Raw genomic sequence first — 13139 nt, 5'->3', positions numbered from 1 at the left:
AGCATTCCTGGCTTCTCCTTCTCCCACCTTCTCCCTTGATCCCAGGCCCATCCATGGGTAGGGAGGAGCCTGGCAACATGGGATGTGCCAGCACCAACCCATTCTGCATGGTGGTCAGGGCTCCAAATCTCTGTTGTACACATCCATGAGAGTGGAATAGGGGGGAAGAATCCCCTCTGTATGAATGCAGTACAAAGTTGATGCCCTCCTTGCATGCAACACTGAAAACTCCTTTTTTTCCCCCAAAAAACTGGTAAAATTCAATGAATAAGGTAATTAATGGATGAGGGGATTCATAACACAAAAAAAAAATCAACTCGAAACCAAAGTAATTCCTGGAGAACAAATGGAAGCCTGTCCCATGCCTGGAGTTGGAGGCTGCCTTGGTGCTCTTCACATGGGCTCTCAGCACATCAAAGCTTCAGCTGCAGTGGAGCCTTCCTGATCTTCTTGTCCAGGAACTGTCTGGCAGAGGCAGAGCAGAGAAAGGCCATGTCCTGGCTCACCAAAAGCAGGCAATGACTTTGAGATGTTCCTTTTCAAAATCACCGAGTAGATCAGGGAGAAAAATTAAAAAAAAAAAAAAAAAAAAAGTCTGAGTCTTTCCTTGTGTGCCTTTCCAAATGATGTCAAATACATGTATGTTCACATAGAGATTATGTGTGACATCAAATTCTTTGTGGTTTTTCTTTTTTTCTTGTTTGGAGAATATATATATATATATACATATAGGGAATATATCCTTTTATACAAGAGATGTTTAGTACAGACTTGTTAATGAAATAGCAATGGTGCAAGGAAGTGGAGATGGAGATTATGTGTGACATCAAATTCTATGTGGGTTTTTTTTTCCTTTCCTGTTTGGAGAAGAGGAAATATATCCTTTTATACAAGAGATTGTTGTGTACAGACTTGTAAATTAAATAGAAATGGTGCAGGGAAGTGGAGATGGGGGAGATGCTCAAATACGTAACGTGATAACAAAATGTGTCACACCATCACCCCAAGGGCAGTGGCACGTGGAGAGCAGGACAACCTCTAACACTGGTTGAAAATCAGCAATATTTTGGCTAAAGGATAAAGCCCCATCCTAACAGCACCAGCCCTGAATAGATTGGAATAGATGTGCCACGTTCAGCCTAAAATGAATATATTTGAATATATTTTGCCAGACTATGATGTAACATGTTAAACTCTGGGTGCTGGCAGAATAAAGTGACTTGGTTGGGACTGTGAGGCTGTGGCAGGTGTGCCAAAAACCCTGGCATGCTCATGAATATTCATGAATACCAGCAGAAAACATTAGCATACATTGACTTGATTGTGCTGGCATCACACAGCTGGCACAGAAATTGGAGCAGGTTTGCCCCTGCTCTCTCATGAGTACCTGCAGAATATAGGAAGAAGTTTGATTACATGAATAGATTTGATTTTTTTTTTTTTATTTTTCAAGTTTGGGGTTTTAGTCTTTATTTGTTGTCAGTTGGGGTTTGGCCACGAGTGGGGCATATTCTTAAAATTTTGCACAATTTGCATACCTTGTAAGATATTCCAGATTTTACCAGAGCCATCTGCTCTGCAGAGCATCATGCTGTGCCATTCCAGATCTTGCTGGATTTGAAAAGGTGGCTTAAGTTTAAATTCATTTGGGCCATATTTGGCCATCTTAGGCAAAGCTGTGCCAGATGTGCTGTAAACACCTGATAATATTAGCATAGCACTAAATATTTATGAGGCTGGCAGAATACATCAGCATATGTTTGTATATTTGAATTTGATTATATTTATTATGAGATTGCACCTTTAGCATTTAGCTACTCTTAGTTGTGCCAGGTTTGACCATGTTGTCCAGGCATGTGCTTCAAATTTGGCAAGTTTTGAAGATGTATTGGTTTATTTTTAATGGCTGAAGGGAGTTGAATATATGAATAAGTTTTGGTTGGCTTAATGTGTTTGTATGGATATTGCTGGATTCATTCAGCTTGATTTCTGGTGTGCCAGGTACTGCTTTTTTTTTTTTTTTTTTTTGCAAGAATGTCCTAGCAGAGCCACCAGGTTGGTTCTTGGGGCACAGAGGAGCTGAGTGAGGAAGGGCTCCAACTGCAGTGAGCCCTGGCTGGGGGTTCCAAGTGTCACTGTCACCAGAAGGGAACTGAGGCTTTAATTAAGTGTAGAATGAGGCTCCAGGAACCACGGGAGTTCTGGGCACTCAGGAGCCCTCTAGGTGCACGTTGGCCACAAAGCAAAGCCCCAAAGGTACAAAGTTCTTCAAACTTTATTGATACACTGCACAATCACAACCATCTCTTATTCTTGCCGAATTAGAAAAGGTTACAACTACAATGTAACATGCACAAATCTCAGGTAGTACAGCCACCTTCGGAATACAATGAGCGACAGAAACTCAAGACTGACCCTCGGCAGGAGCAGAGCCCCAGGAGCCACACTCCCCCCCCCCGAAAAAAAAAAACCAACCCAAAACCCCGAGCACCCGAATACCCCCACCTGAGCATCCGAATGAAGGGGGCTGTCCCACCCCGGGGGCTGAGCCTCAGCCAGCCAACACGTTCCTCACAATGGCACGTTACATGGCACGAGAAAGTTGAACGCTGGGGAGGAGGACAGGGGAGCCCACCCCACCAGGGGAAGGAGAAGATTGGGGTGAGGAGGAACCCCCCCCCCCAAGGCCGGGTCCATCAGCCTCAGCGTGTGGCGCAGCATCTCGTCCTCGCCTGATCCATCGTGGCCTCCAGCCCTGCCACGGGGACAAAGGGACAAGGGGCTGGCTTGGGTGAGGGGGCACCAGGAGGCACCAGGGGGGGGGGTGTGAAGCAGCCAAGGGATGTGGGTGAGGCTTCTCCCCTGCCCAAGGGTACTTTTGGTGTGGGCAAGGACACGGGTGTCACAGTGCTGGCTGAAGATGGTGCCACAGGGTAGGACGTGGCACAGCTGAGATGCCCCTGGACCAGGGGATGGGGTGTGCCAGATCTCCACCCATCAGGTCAGCCAGCACGTTGGGCCAGGTGGATTTTACCATGTTAACAGTCCAGGAGCTTTCAAGGGTTTTGTACCTGTGGTTTATTTGGTGACAGCCTCACACCCCAGGTCCCAGGCAGCAGGGGACGAGGAGAGGTGGTAGCAGCATAGAAGATGGGGTGGTGGCACCTCAGAGCCTCAGGACTAGGTTGGTTTCTTTCACTGTGTTGTGCACCGAGGACCAGCACCCCAGCTTCCTCCCAGCCACAGAAAGCAGGACAGTGGGACAAGGAGGCAGTGGCAGTGTGGGTGTGGGGAAAAACCAGTGTCTGTGGGGTCTGATGCTGTGAAGCCATCTTGGTGATGGAGGGAGAAGGAAGGGGCAAGGTGCTGGGGGATGCTTTGTGTGCTTGCTCAGCGCCGTGCTGGAGAGCTGTGTCCCCGTTGCAAGTGTAGGGTCTGGTGCTGCAAGTGACTTTTTAGGAGCAGGATGAAAGGGTCTATCCCCAGACCATGGCCCCAAAGGACACCCAGATGGTCACAGAGCATCGGGAAGGCTCGGGACTGCCACCACGGGCATAGTGAGGGAAACCACTGCTGCTGTGGATGACAGGGATGGAGGCTCCCAGGGGCTGCTGGAGGAAGCAGAGGGTCGAGTCTGGCCACATCCATTTTGTTGGTGAAGGCATTTTGTTGGTTGGCAGCAGGGATGAGCAGCAAGCTAGGGGCACAGAAGCCGTCCTTGTCCCTGCTTTGTCGGCACAAAGTGGAGGAGCCTGAGCCTCCTCCACGGGGTCAAACACGTTGGATTCTGTCTTTTGGGGAGGCAGAGATGCTTGGCTGAAAGCTTGGCTGACCTCGGAGCTGTAGGAGAAGAGGCTTGTTAGCTGGTGGTGTGCTGTGAGGTTCAGTGCCTCTGCTCGGTGTTGGTGGGGCTGTGCTTTTGATGTGCAGGTTGGAAAGTGCTTGGAAAACAAAGCCAGAGGAACCCTCCCTGACGAGTGCCAGCAGGGCGAGAGCAGGTCCTGGCATTAGGGGGGGCAGCAGCAGAGCAGGTGGGGGTCCAGGGAGCAGCAGGAAGGTTCTCATCCCCATGAGACAGGGCGGTGGTCCCCAAGACTCCCATTCCTGGGAGAGCAGCCTCCTGCCTTCAAGGTGAGGGGTTTTGGGGAGTCGGGGATGGTGTTAGCTGGGAGAAAGAGGTGCATGACCCCCGAAGGACAAGTGGTTGTGTTGGGTGAGCCCCTCAGAACAGACCAGTGAGCACGAGGCCAGGGAGAGGTGATGTTTGGGGTGCTTGGGGAGGAGCTTTGGCGGCGAGAACTGACATTCATGAGCGAGAGGGCTGAAGGCAGAGCCAGGAGGCTTCAACCTCGGGGTCCTTTTCGGGCGTAGGTGGCTTAGCAAGACGACGAGATGGACATCCCTGGCGATGAGCTCCGCGCACCCCTCCCCGGGGACCCGGAGACGAGGTGGCCACGAAGAGCCCCGTCCGTGCCACACCACATCCCCCGGGGTGACGATGGTGGGTGAGAGTCTGGTGGCACGTGGTGGGGTCTGTACAGCGTAACCGGCGGCAGGAACCATCCCGGGGGTGGGAGAGGCGGCCGTCCCGGGATGCTGGGAGCTGCCACCCGTCCTCCGGCCCGGCACCCGCCCGACGGAGAGGAGTCCCCGGGTGGAGAGGTGGGCAGAGCCCGTGGTGGGGCTTCCCGGGACCCTCCACTCCCTTATCAAAAGTCGAGGAGGAGGCGAGCAAAGAGGGAGGAGGCCCAGAGGCAGAGGCCGGCGGCTGCCCGGGATGCCACGTTGCCACCGTCGTGCACTGCTCCGGGTCCTGTGCAGGAGAGAAAGGAAGGGGAAAAAAGGGGAGAGTGTTAAGATGGCAGTGAGTGTAAGATGGCTGCATCCCCATCACCTTCCCTGTCTCCACCTCAGGTGGGGAGAGTGGGTTTGAAGAGTGTTGATGGTGTTGGTATGAGGTCCAGGTGTTGGTGTGGACCACTCGTGGTCCAGGTTGGTATGAGGCTGCCCTGGCCATGCTCACAATGTGGTGGCACTCTCTTGTGCCATCAAAGGACAGGTCTCAAAACAAAACCTGTGCAAGCAGAGCCTCATGCCTCCAAAAGCATGTTCCTATTGCTCTCTTGACATCCAGGCTAGACATTCTGCTTGCATTTATCCTCATTGCTCCCCAAATCTTTACACACCTCCCATTTGAGGATCGCCCTCACTGAGACACCCAGCCACCTACCCTCTTGTCTCCCTCAAATCCTTCCCACAACTTTGTCTTCCCCCATAAACCTCAAAACACTACTAGTAATAATAAACCACATATTAAAGCTTCCCAGAAAGCTCTTCACCTTCTGATGCTCTCACCCTCCCAATACTCATTCCCATCCCACAGATCAGAAAATGACAGAACAACCAAGAGGACACATGGGGCTTATCTGCCCACCAAGGCTGTGCCACAACACAGGGCACACACCCCAGGAGACCCCCACCACACCATGTTCATCATGGCCAAACCCTTGCCCTGTGCCTCCTAGACCCCACTTCATCCTCTACAACCTTCTCCTCCTCCTTGCTGCAAAGAAAACCAGGGCACCTACCATACAGGATGATGCTGGCATTGGTGTTGCCCAGCTTGTTTGTGGCCACACACGTGTAGTTGCCATAGTCCTTCTCCGAGACGTTGAAGAAGGTCAGCGTTGAGAGCCGGCCCTTGCTCTCAATCCTCACGCCCTCCAGCCCATTTGCTAACCTGCAGGAAAGAGTGGGAAACAGTGCTCAGAGCACCACCCCACCCCTCTGACACCTATCTTCACCCCTCCCTTGGCCACCTCTTCCCATCTCCCCAGCCAACACCACTACACACCCGCATATTCCCCCACCAGACTCCCCACAGCCCCCCAGGACAAGCCCCTCCACCCACCATGCTACCCCAAAGCACGGTGTGGGATGTGCTCTCCATCCCATAACCCACATCTCCTGCCTGACCGACACAACTCCCTTTAACCCCCACGAGCCACAACCACCATCCCCAGAAGGAAAAACCCTGGAGGAAAAACCCTCCCACACAAGTCCCCTTAACCCCCCACGAGCCACAACCACCATCCCCAGGAGGAAAAACCCTGGGACCCCAGCTGAGCGCTCAGCCCCACCAAAATGAGCTGGCTGCAGCCTTCCTCCTCAGCCACCTCCTGCCCCATGGCTGCCCCATGTCCCCAGCCCTGCAGCCCCTCACCTGGTGTCCTCCTTGAACCACTGGAACTCTGCCACGGGGACAGCCGAGGCCTCGCACTGCAGGATGCCCTTCTGGCCCACCGAGGCGCCCGTGTTCTTGGCGTTGGAGATGTATGGAGGGTCTGTGGAGATGCCAGGCCACGTGATGCTGGGCTACACCTGCCAACACCCTGCCAGCACCACCCTTCTGTGACCCCCAACCTCTCCCCCACCCCTTGCACTCACAGTTGACAGTGACTTTGACTTTCCTCACGTCGGGGACGGCCACGTCGTTGACGGCGCTGCACTCGTACTCCCCGGACTGCTCCCGGGTGATGCCTGTGATCTCCAGGTACTCATCCTCACTCACAAAGCCCTGCCCTGCGAGACACCCCAAAAACGTGGCACCATCACTCCTGGCCACCATCACCCACGCCGGGTCCCCACCCCTGACACCCTCCTCACCTGGCACACCTTTTGCTTGGGAGACCACCTAACAACACATCCTTGCTCCCACCCCAGGACCTCCATCCTCTACAACAGACAGGAGGAGAACACCAGGCACCTCTACAGGGACATCTGGCTGTCCCACACAACCCAGGCAAGTCCCCTCCTCTGCCCCTGGTGGCTTGTTGTCCCCTGGTGATGCTCTCACCTTTGCCAGAGAGGTGCCTCCACGTGACAGTGGGCTCTGGTCTCCCAAAAGCCAAGCACATGAGGGTCACACTGCTGCCTTCATTCACGGTGATGTCTGATGAGATGTTGACAATCTGGGGGGGAACTGCAAGACAGAAAGATGAGCAAAGCCACCACAGCACCACATCTGGCTCTGTCCCCCTCCTTGCTCCCCCCCTACCACCCCCACAGCTGAGACCCCGATAACCAGCTCTCATTACAGCCCCTGACAAGGCTCATATTTTAGCATATTTATTAAAGCTGTTTAAATTACAGAGCGTCTGCTCCATTCAATACCGGACACAGTGATTTATCTCACTCTATCCCCAGATACTCCATCTAATAAATAATTTTGCAATCCCCACATCCATAAATATCTCCAGTCCCGGTGAACAGAAAAAAAAAAAAAAAAAAAGCAATTAAAACACCGATGTTGTTTCCCAGTGGTACCAGGGCTCCTGGACACAACCCCTTCACCCTGGGGAGTGAATGAGACTGGGATGATGGCCTGGAAACCAGTATACCCAATACAGGAAGGGGACAGGAGGGCTGCCAGGCTCTTTTGTCACCCTGGAGACCATCCTAGCTCTGTCACAGGGCTGGGCAAGGACAGAAGGATGTCTAGCAGGGCCATGGCTACATCCCTGAGGAGCTCAGCCTAAGCTGGCTGGAACCACCAGGCCCTGCCCCTCAGCCAGGCTTTAAAAAGAAAAAAAAACCCATCCCTGGTGCAGAAGAGGTGGCATGGCAGGACAAGCCATGGCAAAGACACAGCACAGTGCCTGCAGCCCGACAGGCCCTGCAAGGCAGTATATTTCCCAGCAACTTGACACATTAATATAGAAATACAGTCTGTTATAGCAGAAGAAGATTGGCTGAGTCCTTCAGGGGAAAACAGCAATCCAAAAATGAAAAGTGTGCTCCGGCAACTGCAGGAAAATGTAGTTAACACTTGGAGCAGAGCTGGCTGGCTCCCACAGGAGGAGCTCTGCTGAAGGGAGGCTGCTAACATCCCCTCCTAAAACAAGGAAAAAGACCCGAGATGCTCCTCCGTGGCTTGAGGAGAATAAAATCATAATGGGCAGAAGCCCCCATGTGCACTATACCCACTCTTTGGCAGCCATCGGGATGGGATGTGGATTCCAAGCAGGATACCAGGGTCATGCCATGGATAGACACAACCTTTGCCTTCTCCAGAGGAAATCCCTGGCCTCGGGGCCACTCTGGGGACAGGGCCAATTCTGGAGCTGTGGGGCACAGTCCCTATCCCCCTTTACTCCTAGTCCTGCCTTGTCCAAGCACATGGAATACAGAAGACAGAACATCCCAAGGAAGCCAGGAGAGGCACAGTCCTGCTGAGCACCTTGCAGAGGATTTTATTGACCCTACATAATATTAATCACAGGTAAGCAAATGCATAATGTTTGGGAAGCCAAAAAGCAAGCAAACAAACAAACAAAAAAAACCCTAAAACATTTACTCTGCAATCTCTTGTTTGTTCCGACAGCCGGCAAGCGAAATTGAACGTGAAAGTGATGCCACTAAATTCAATAACAATAAGCCTGTGATTTATCTCCTTCCTTTACTGCTCAAGACCCACACTGCACCGATTCCTGCTCACAACAGAGCCCAGTTTCTTCCTCCCTTCCCAAACTGGGCAGATAGCCCCAAACTGGGCAGACAGCCCCAGGGGGTTGGCAGTGGCAGCGTGCCCAGTGTCACTTGGGATATCCCTCACAAGCACAGCCAAGCAGCCCCTGGGGCTCTCCCTGAGCCCTCCAGTCCCAGCACCTCCTCCAGGCACCAGCTTTTCCCCAGCTGCTGGGGACAAAAGGCACGGGGAAACTTGGGCTTTCCAGACACCCAAGAGTAAGGGGGGATGGCTGCCACCCCTCAGCCCTGCAGGAGGAGACAGCACGTCAGGCATCCCTGCGTGGCCACTGCCTCCAAGTGATGCTGCTGCTGGCTGACTCAGCTCCTGACTACTCCTTAGCACCAATCCCCACCCCAGGCACTCACCACGGTGGCCCCACAACACTATTTTTAGCTGCCAAATGATCACTGCTGCACGGCTGGGAGCAGGGAACCTGTGGCTGGCATCACCAACTCATGTCCCTCCTGCACACCATTACCTCTTGAGCCATTATAAGACACCTCTTTTGATAAGGTGAGATGGGGGATCTTTGGTGTTGGGGTGCAGGGACCCCCTGGGGACCCTGGTGCCAATGTCCCTCCTTTAGCCTGTATGGGAAGTGATGTTGGGAGTTTTAACCAAGTGGTGCTTGTCAGCAGCAAAGATTATTGCCTCTGATCAAACCTTCTTCTGACAGCCCAATCCAAGAGGCTCATCAGAGTTGATTTTATGGATTAAGAACATCCAACCGTGACAGTTTGGTCAACAGAATGATTTTTATCACATTTCCCAGCCAAGCAAGCAGCATGCCATGCTGTCACCTCACATACTCCACAGGCACTTCATTTGGGAAACTTTCAGAGATCTGACCCTCCTCCTGGGCTTAAACACTGCCTTTTCACAGCCCTCCCCCAGTAAAACACACTCTGTGCAACCCTTTCATGGGAAAGGATCATCACGTGCATATTTCAAACACATCCTCTCTGCTGCAGAGATTTTCCAACCTGGCTGATAAGCCCCAGGAGACCACATCTCTGCCCCTGTTCTGTCTCTCTGCCTTCCTCCACACCATCTGAGTGCAGGTGAAAGGGGAGGAAAATAAACAGATAACAAAAAACAACACCCAAAAAACCCTTCCTATGAACAACTCCAGAGAGCCTCAAGACCTTTGCAGAGAGCATTTCCCATCTCCATGTGGATTGGGAACTCCCCCACAAGATTGGACAACACCATGAGACACAAATGAACAAGAAAGGGATGGAGAAGCCAGCACAGACCAAAAGCAGAACCTGGCTCCACTGGGGACTGAATGCTCACAAGAAGTTACAGCACCAAAACCCGGGCACCAAACACCCATTGCTCAGACAGAGTCTCCTGACTGCTTGCTGCACACCCTTTTTCTCCAGATTTTTCACTTTGAGCCAGAGAAAGCAATAAAACCAACACTGGGAGTGTTATACCTACTGTGTAACCACCTGTCAGTAAATTTATGAACAATTAGGACGTGAGAGTGCTTCCCAGGGAGCTATTTGTGTGCACGCTAAAACGTTCTTTCTGTTCAGAAATATAATGGGGAAACAACTTCTCCACTTCTCCCTCCTCTCCCCCATTTTGGCTTTTTGCACTAATTAATCAGCAGCTGGGCTTTTCTTCCATCACCTCTGGGGCATGTCCCAATGCCTCCAACAGCTCCACTGCCACCAGCTCCTTGTCACAGTTCAGGAAGCCTCGAGGAGAGGAAAACAAGGATGCTCTCTGGGTGTTTCCCATCATCCTGTCCCTCTTCCACACTCCTGTCTGGATTTTGGGTTAGCACATCACACCAGCCACTTTAAGGCCAGTTCCTGCCTGGGCAATGGGTGTTCTTTTCTCTCTGCTCCTTCATTACTTTTTCATTTTTCCCCATTGCTGCCTCTCGCTCTTTTGATGCTCTGTGCATCTTCTCTCTTCCTTTTGTTCTCCATGCCTCTGGAATTTTCTTCCCATCTTGTATTTGTTGGTTTTAATTTCTCTTCCTGTTATTTCTTTCTTCAATCATTGCTATTCCTCCCAAACTGTCTCTGAGCACTTCTCTGCTACAGCTCAGCCAGATGCTGCCACATCTCCCCCAGAAGGCCACTGGCACTCTCTCACCAATCCTCTGTTTCTCTGGGAAGGGAGGAAGGATGAGGTGGGGGCTGGTTGCTTCTTTCAGACCTTTCCCCATCCCAGACCCCCAGAGAAGGAAGTGTGAATCATCACTTTAAGAACCATGGATATTATGTCCTTTGGGCTTTCTCTCCTGCTGGGAATAGAATTCCTTCCTGCCTAAAGTTTTTTTTCCCATCTCCTTTCAACAGCCCTTTGATTTCCCTGTTATTTCCCTGCACTCCATTGCCACCACTGCAAGGCTGAGCTCTGGGCAAGTCTCCTGCTTCAATTCACCATTTTGCTCATCCCTGCTGGGACAATTAACCCAGAGGCCAGAGCTGAGCCTCCAAAATAGCCCAGGACAAAACACCCAGTCAGACCCAGAGATGTGGCAAAGGGGAAGACCTGCTTGCATACAGCACCCACCCAAACATCACCAGGCCCTTTTCTTGGTGGTGAAGGCTTTCCTTTGGACATGTGTCACTCAGCAAGATGGAGATGTGCCCCAGGAATCACCTTCAGTCTTCCTGTAAACCCTCAATCCAAGATCTGTGTAAAATCTTGCCAGCCCAGCATGCTACGTGACCCCACAACGGGTACATTTGCCAACTTTCTGTCCCATGTGTTGCATCCCATTAACTGCTCCTCTTTGCATCTCTTTGCCTCATTATCACTTTGATTCTTAGGCAGACACACACACAAAAAAAAGAACCCAACCCAACACCAGGTAAGGGCTATTCCCAGTGATCCTGTTTCTCCCTCACACCAAACTCTGAAGCATCCACATGCTAAGCACTTAATATATAAGCTTTTTCTACATGTAGGGCCCATTATCTGGTCTTTCCTACAACAATGAAAGAGGCTGAGCCACTTCCCTCATCCTTTTGGAGACTCAAGGAGACAGTTGTTATCAGTCAGAGGGTGCAAATAAACTCAATTTGCTTTTGAGCCACTCACTGAAGAACTACACCTGCATCCCTGCTGCTCTGAGGGATTCTGCACCTGATCTGAGGGAGCATCCTTAGGAGGATCCAGAGAACTGAGTGCAAATGAAGGTCCTGGTCCTTCCAAACCCATTCCAGCTTCCAAGGTGAGGAAAGCAGCAAGACAGGAAAATGGATTGTGCCCACCAGAAACTAACAGTAACAATGCCAACAGCCAAGAGGGGCTTTAATGAAAAATCTATGGTGAGTAGGATTAAGGCAACGCAGAGGAGGGGTTGCTAAATAAATCAGAAACAGAGGACATCTGAGGAATACCAAAGACCACTATTAGGGAGGTCCAGCCCCGTGGCATCCTCTGCTCAAGCTGCTTAGGGTAAGAGGAGGATGTGGCTCCTCTAAATGCCAGTTCTCTCTGTGTTAGGAACTCTCCCAACATGCCAAAAGCACCAGATATGTCCCTAAAAGCTCCCTGCCCCATTATCACGGTGTGGCCCCAAAAAAAGAGAGGAAAAGGGAGACAAAACCCTCTGTTGTCCTGTTATCTATGCTCCTATAAACCCTTGTTAACAGTGGTTGCAATGAACCAGTCCAAGAGACACATTAATGATGACACTAAGAGACACATTTACTGGTGACAGTGACTCTCTGGCAGATTTATCACTGGGCTGCAAGGAAGGAAGGCTGGGCCCTGCAGTAGCACAATTAAAACCCAATTGAACACAGGCACCAAGAATCAATACTCCATCCGGCCGACTTTTAGCTGGGTGCCACACAAATATAAATTAATCGACCTGAATGCCACTGCTACCTGAGCATCACCCCATCACCACGCACCCCCAGCTCCTCTTCAGCCCTGGAGAAGCAATGCTGGGATTTCCATGTGTCAGGAAAAACTTTTCCTAGCACAGTTAGCATCACCTCACCACCAGATGGTTGTTCCGGATGGGATCTCTCCCCCTCGCCATCCCCCACCGTAGTCCTGCTCTGAAAAAGGGGGTGAGGGGAAGGGGTGCTGAGCCAGTTTGCCTCATTTCATGAGGTGCAAAGCACTGGGACACTTCACCAGTGTTGACTGGATGGATTAACATGATTGCAGAGCAGGCAGGATAAACAGATTAAACTTCGTGGATGGAAAGCTGGCACATAACTCCAAAAGGGGGAATGAGAGAGGCTGTGGGGTTGGTCCTTCCCTCTTCCCAATTCCCTCCTGGCCTAACAAGGAGCCTCTCAGCTCCCTGCTGCAGACAACCAGGTGGGAAACCTGCTTGGATGGGTGGCCACAAACAAGCCCTGCCTCCTGCAAATGAGCAGGATGCATAAACACATCCAGATCTCTGTCGGGGGCTTCTTGGAGACACATTGAGGCTGAGAAATTTTTTCAGATTTGTTCATTGCAAAATCAATACCCATCAGCTGTTTGAAATTAAAGGAAAGATTAGGTCCTGGTTTTATACACGCTTTATTGTATTCCGAGAGCTTTCTACTCAGCCAGATAAATCTTCTTTAAGAGGATTAGGAAACTTTCATTATCTTTATCTAACCTGAACTAACAGTAA

At 51.3% G+C, this 13139-nt stretch overlaps 1 protein-coding gene across 4 annotated transcripts in view; it reads right to left on the bottom strand.

Annotated features, from left to right (window-relative positions):
- Window positions 1–2257: 2257 nt before the first annotated feature.
- The window catches only part of OPCML (opioid binding protein/cell adhesion molecule like), a 259361-nt gene continuing 248479 nt past the window's right edge, over window positions 2258–13139 (bottom strand). For all 4 annotated transcript variants that reach the window (XM_071769045.1, XM_071769048.1, XM_071769044.1 and 1 more), the window contains 5 exons: window positions 6857–6982; window positions 6448–6582; window positions 6224–6344; window positions 5589–5740; window positions 2258–4813 (listed from right to left, as the gene is read on the bottom strand). In XM_071769045.1, coding sequence (XP_071625146.1) covers window positions 4710–4813; window positions 5589–5740; window positions 6224–6344; window positions 6448–6582; window positions 6857–6982 — 638 coding nt within the window. In that variant the 3' untranslated portion in view covers window positions 2258–4709. The remainder of the gene's footprint in view (window positions 4814–5588; window positions 5741–6223; window positions 6345–6447; window positions 6583–6856; window positions 6983–13139) is intronic.

The sequence above is a fragment of the Heliangelus exortis genome, chromosome 26, assembly GCF_036169615.1.
Source record: "Heliangelus exortis chromosome 26, bHelExo1.hap1, whole genome shotgun sequence".
NCBI classification, from domain to species: domain Eukaryota; kingdom Metazoa; phylum Chordata; class Aves; order Apodiformes; family Trochilidae; genus Heliangelus; species Heliangelus exortis.
Note: the sequence above shows the minus strand (reverse complement) of the source record. Positions and strands in the feature narration are given on the sequence as shown.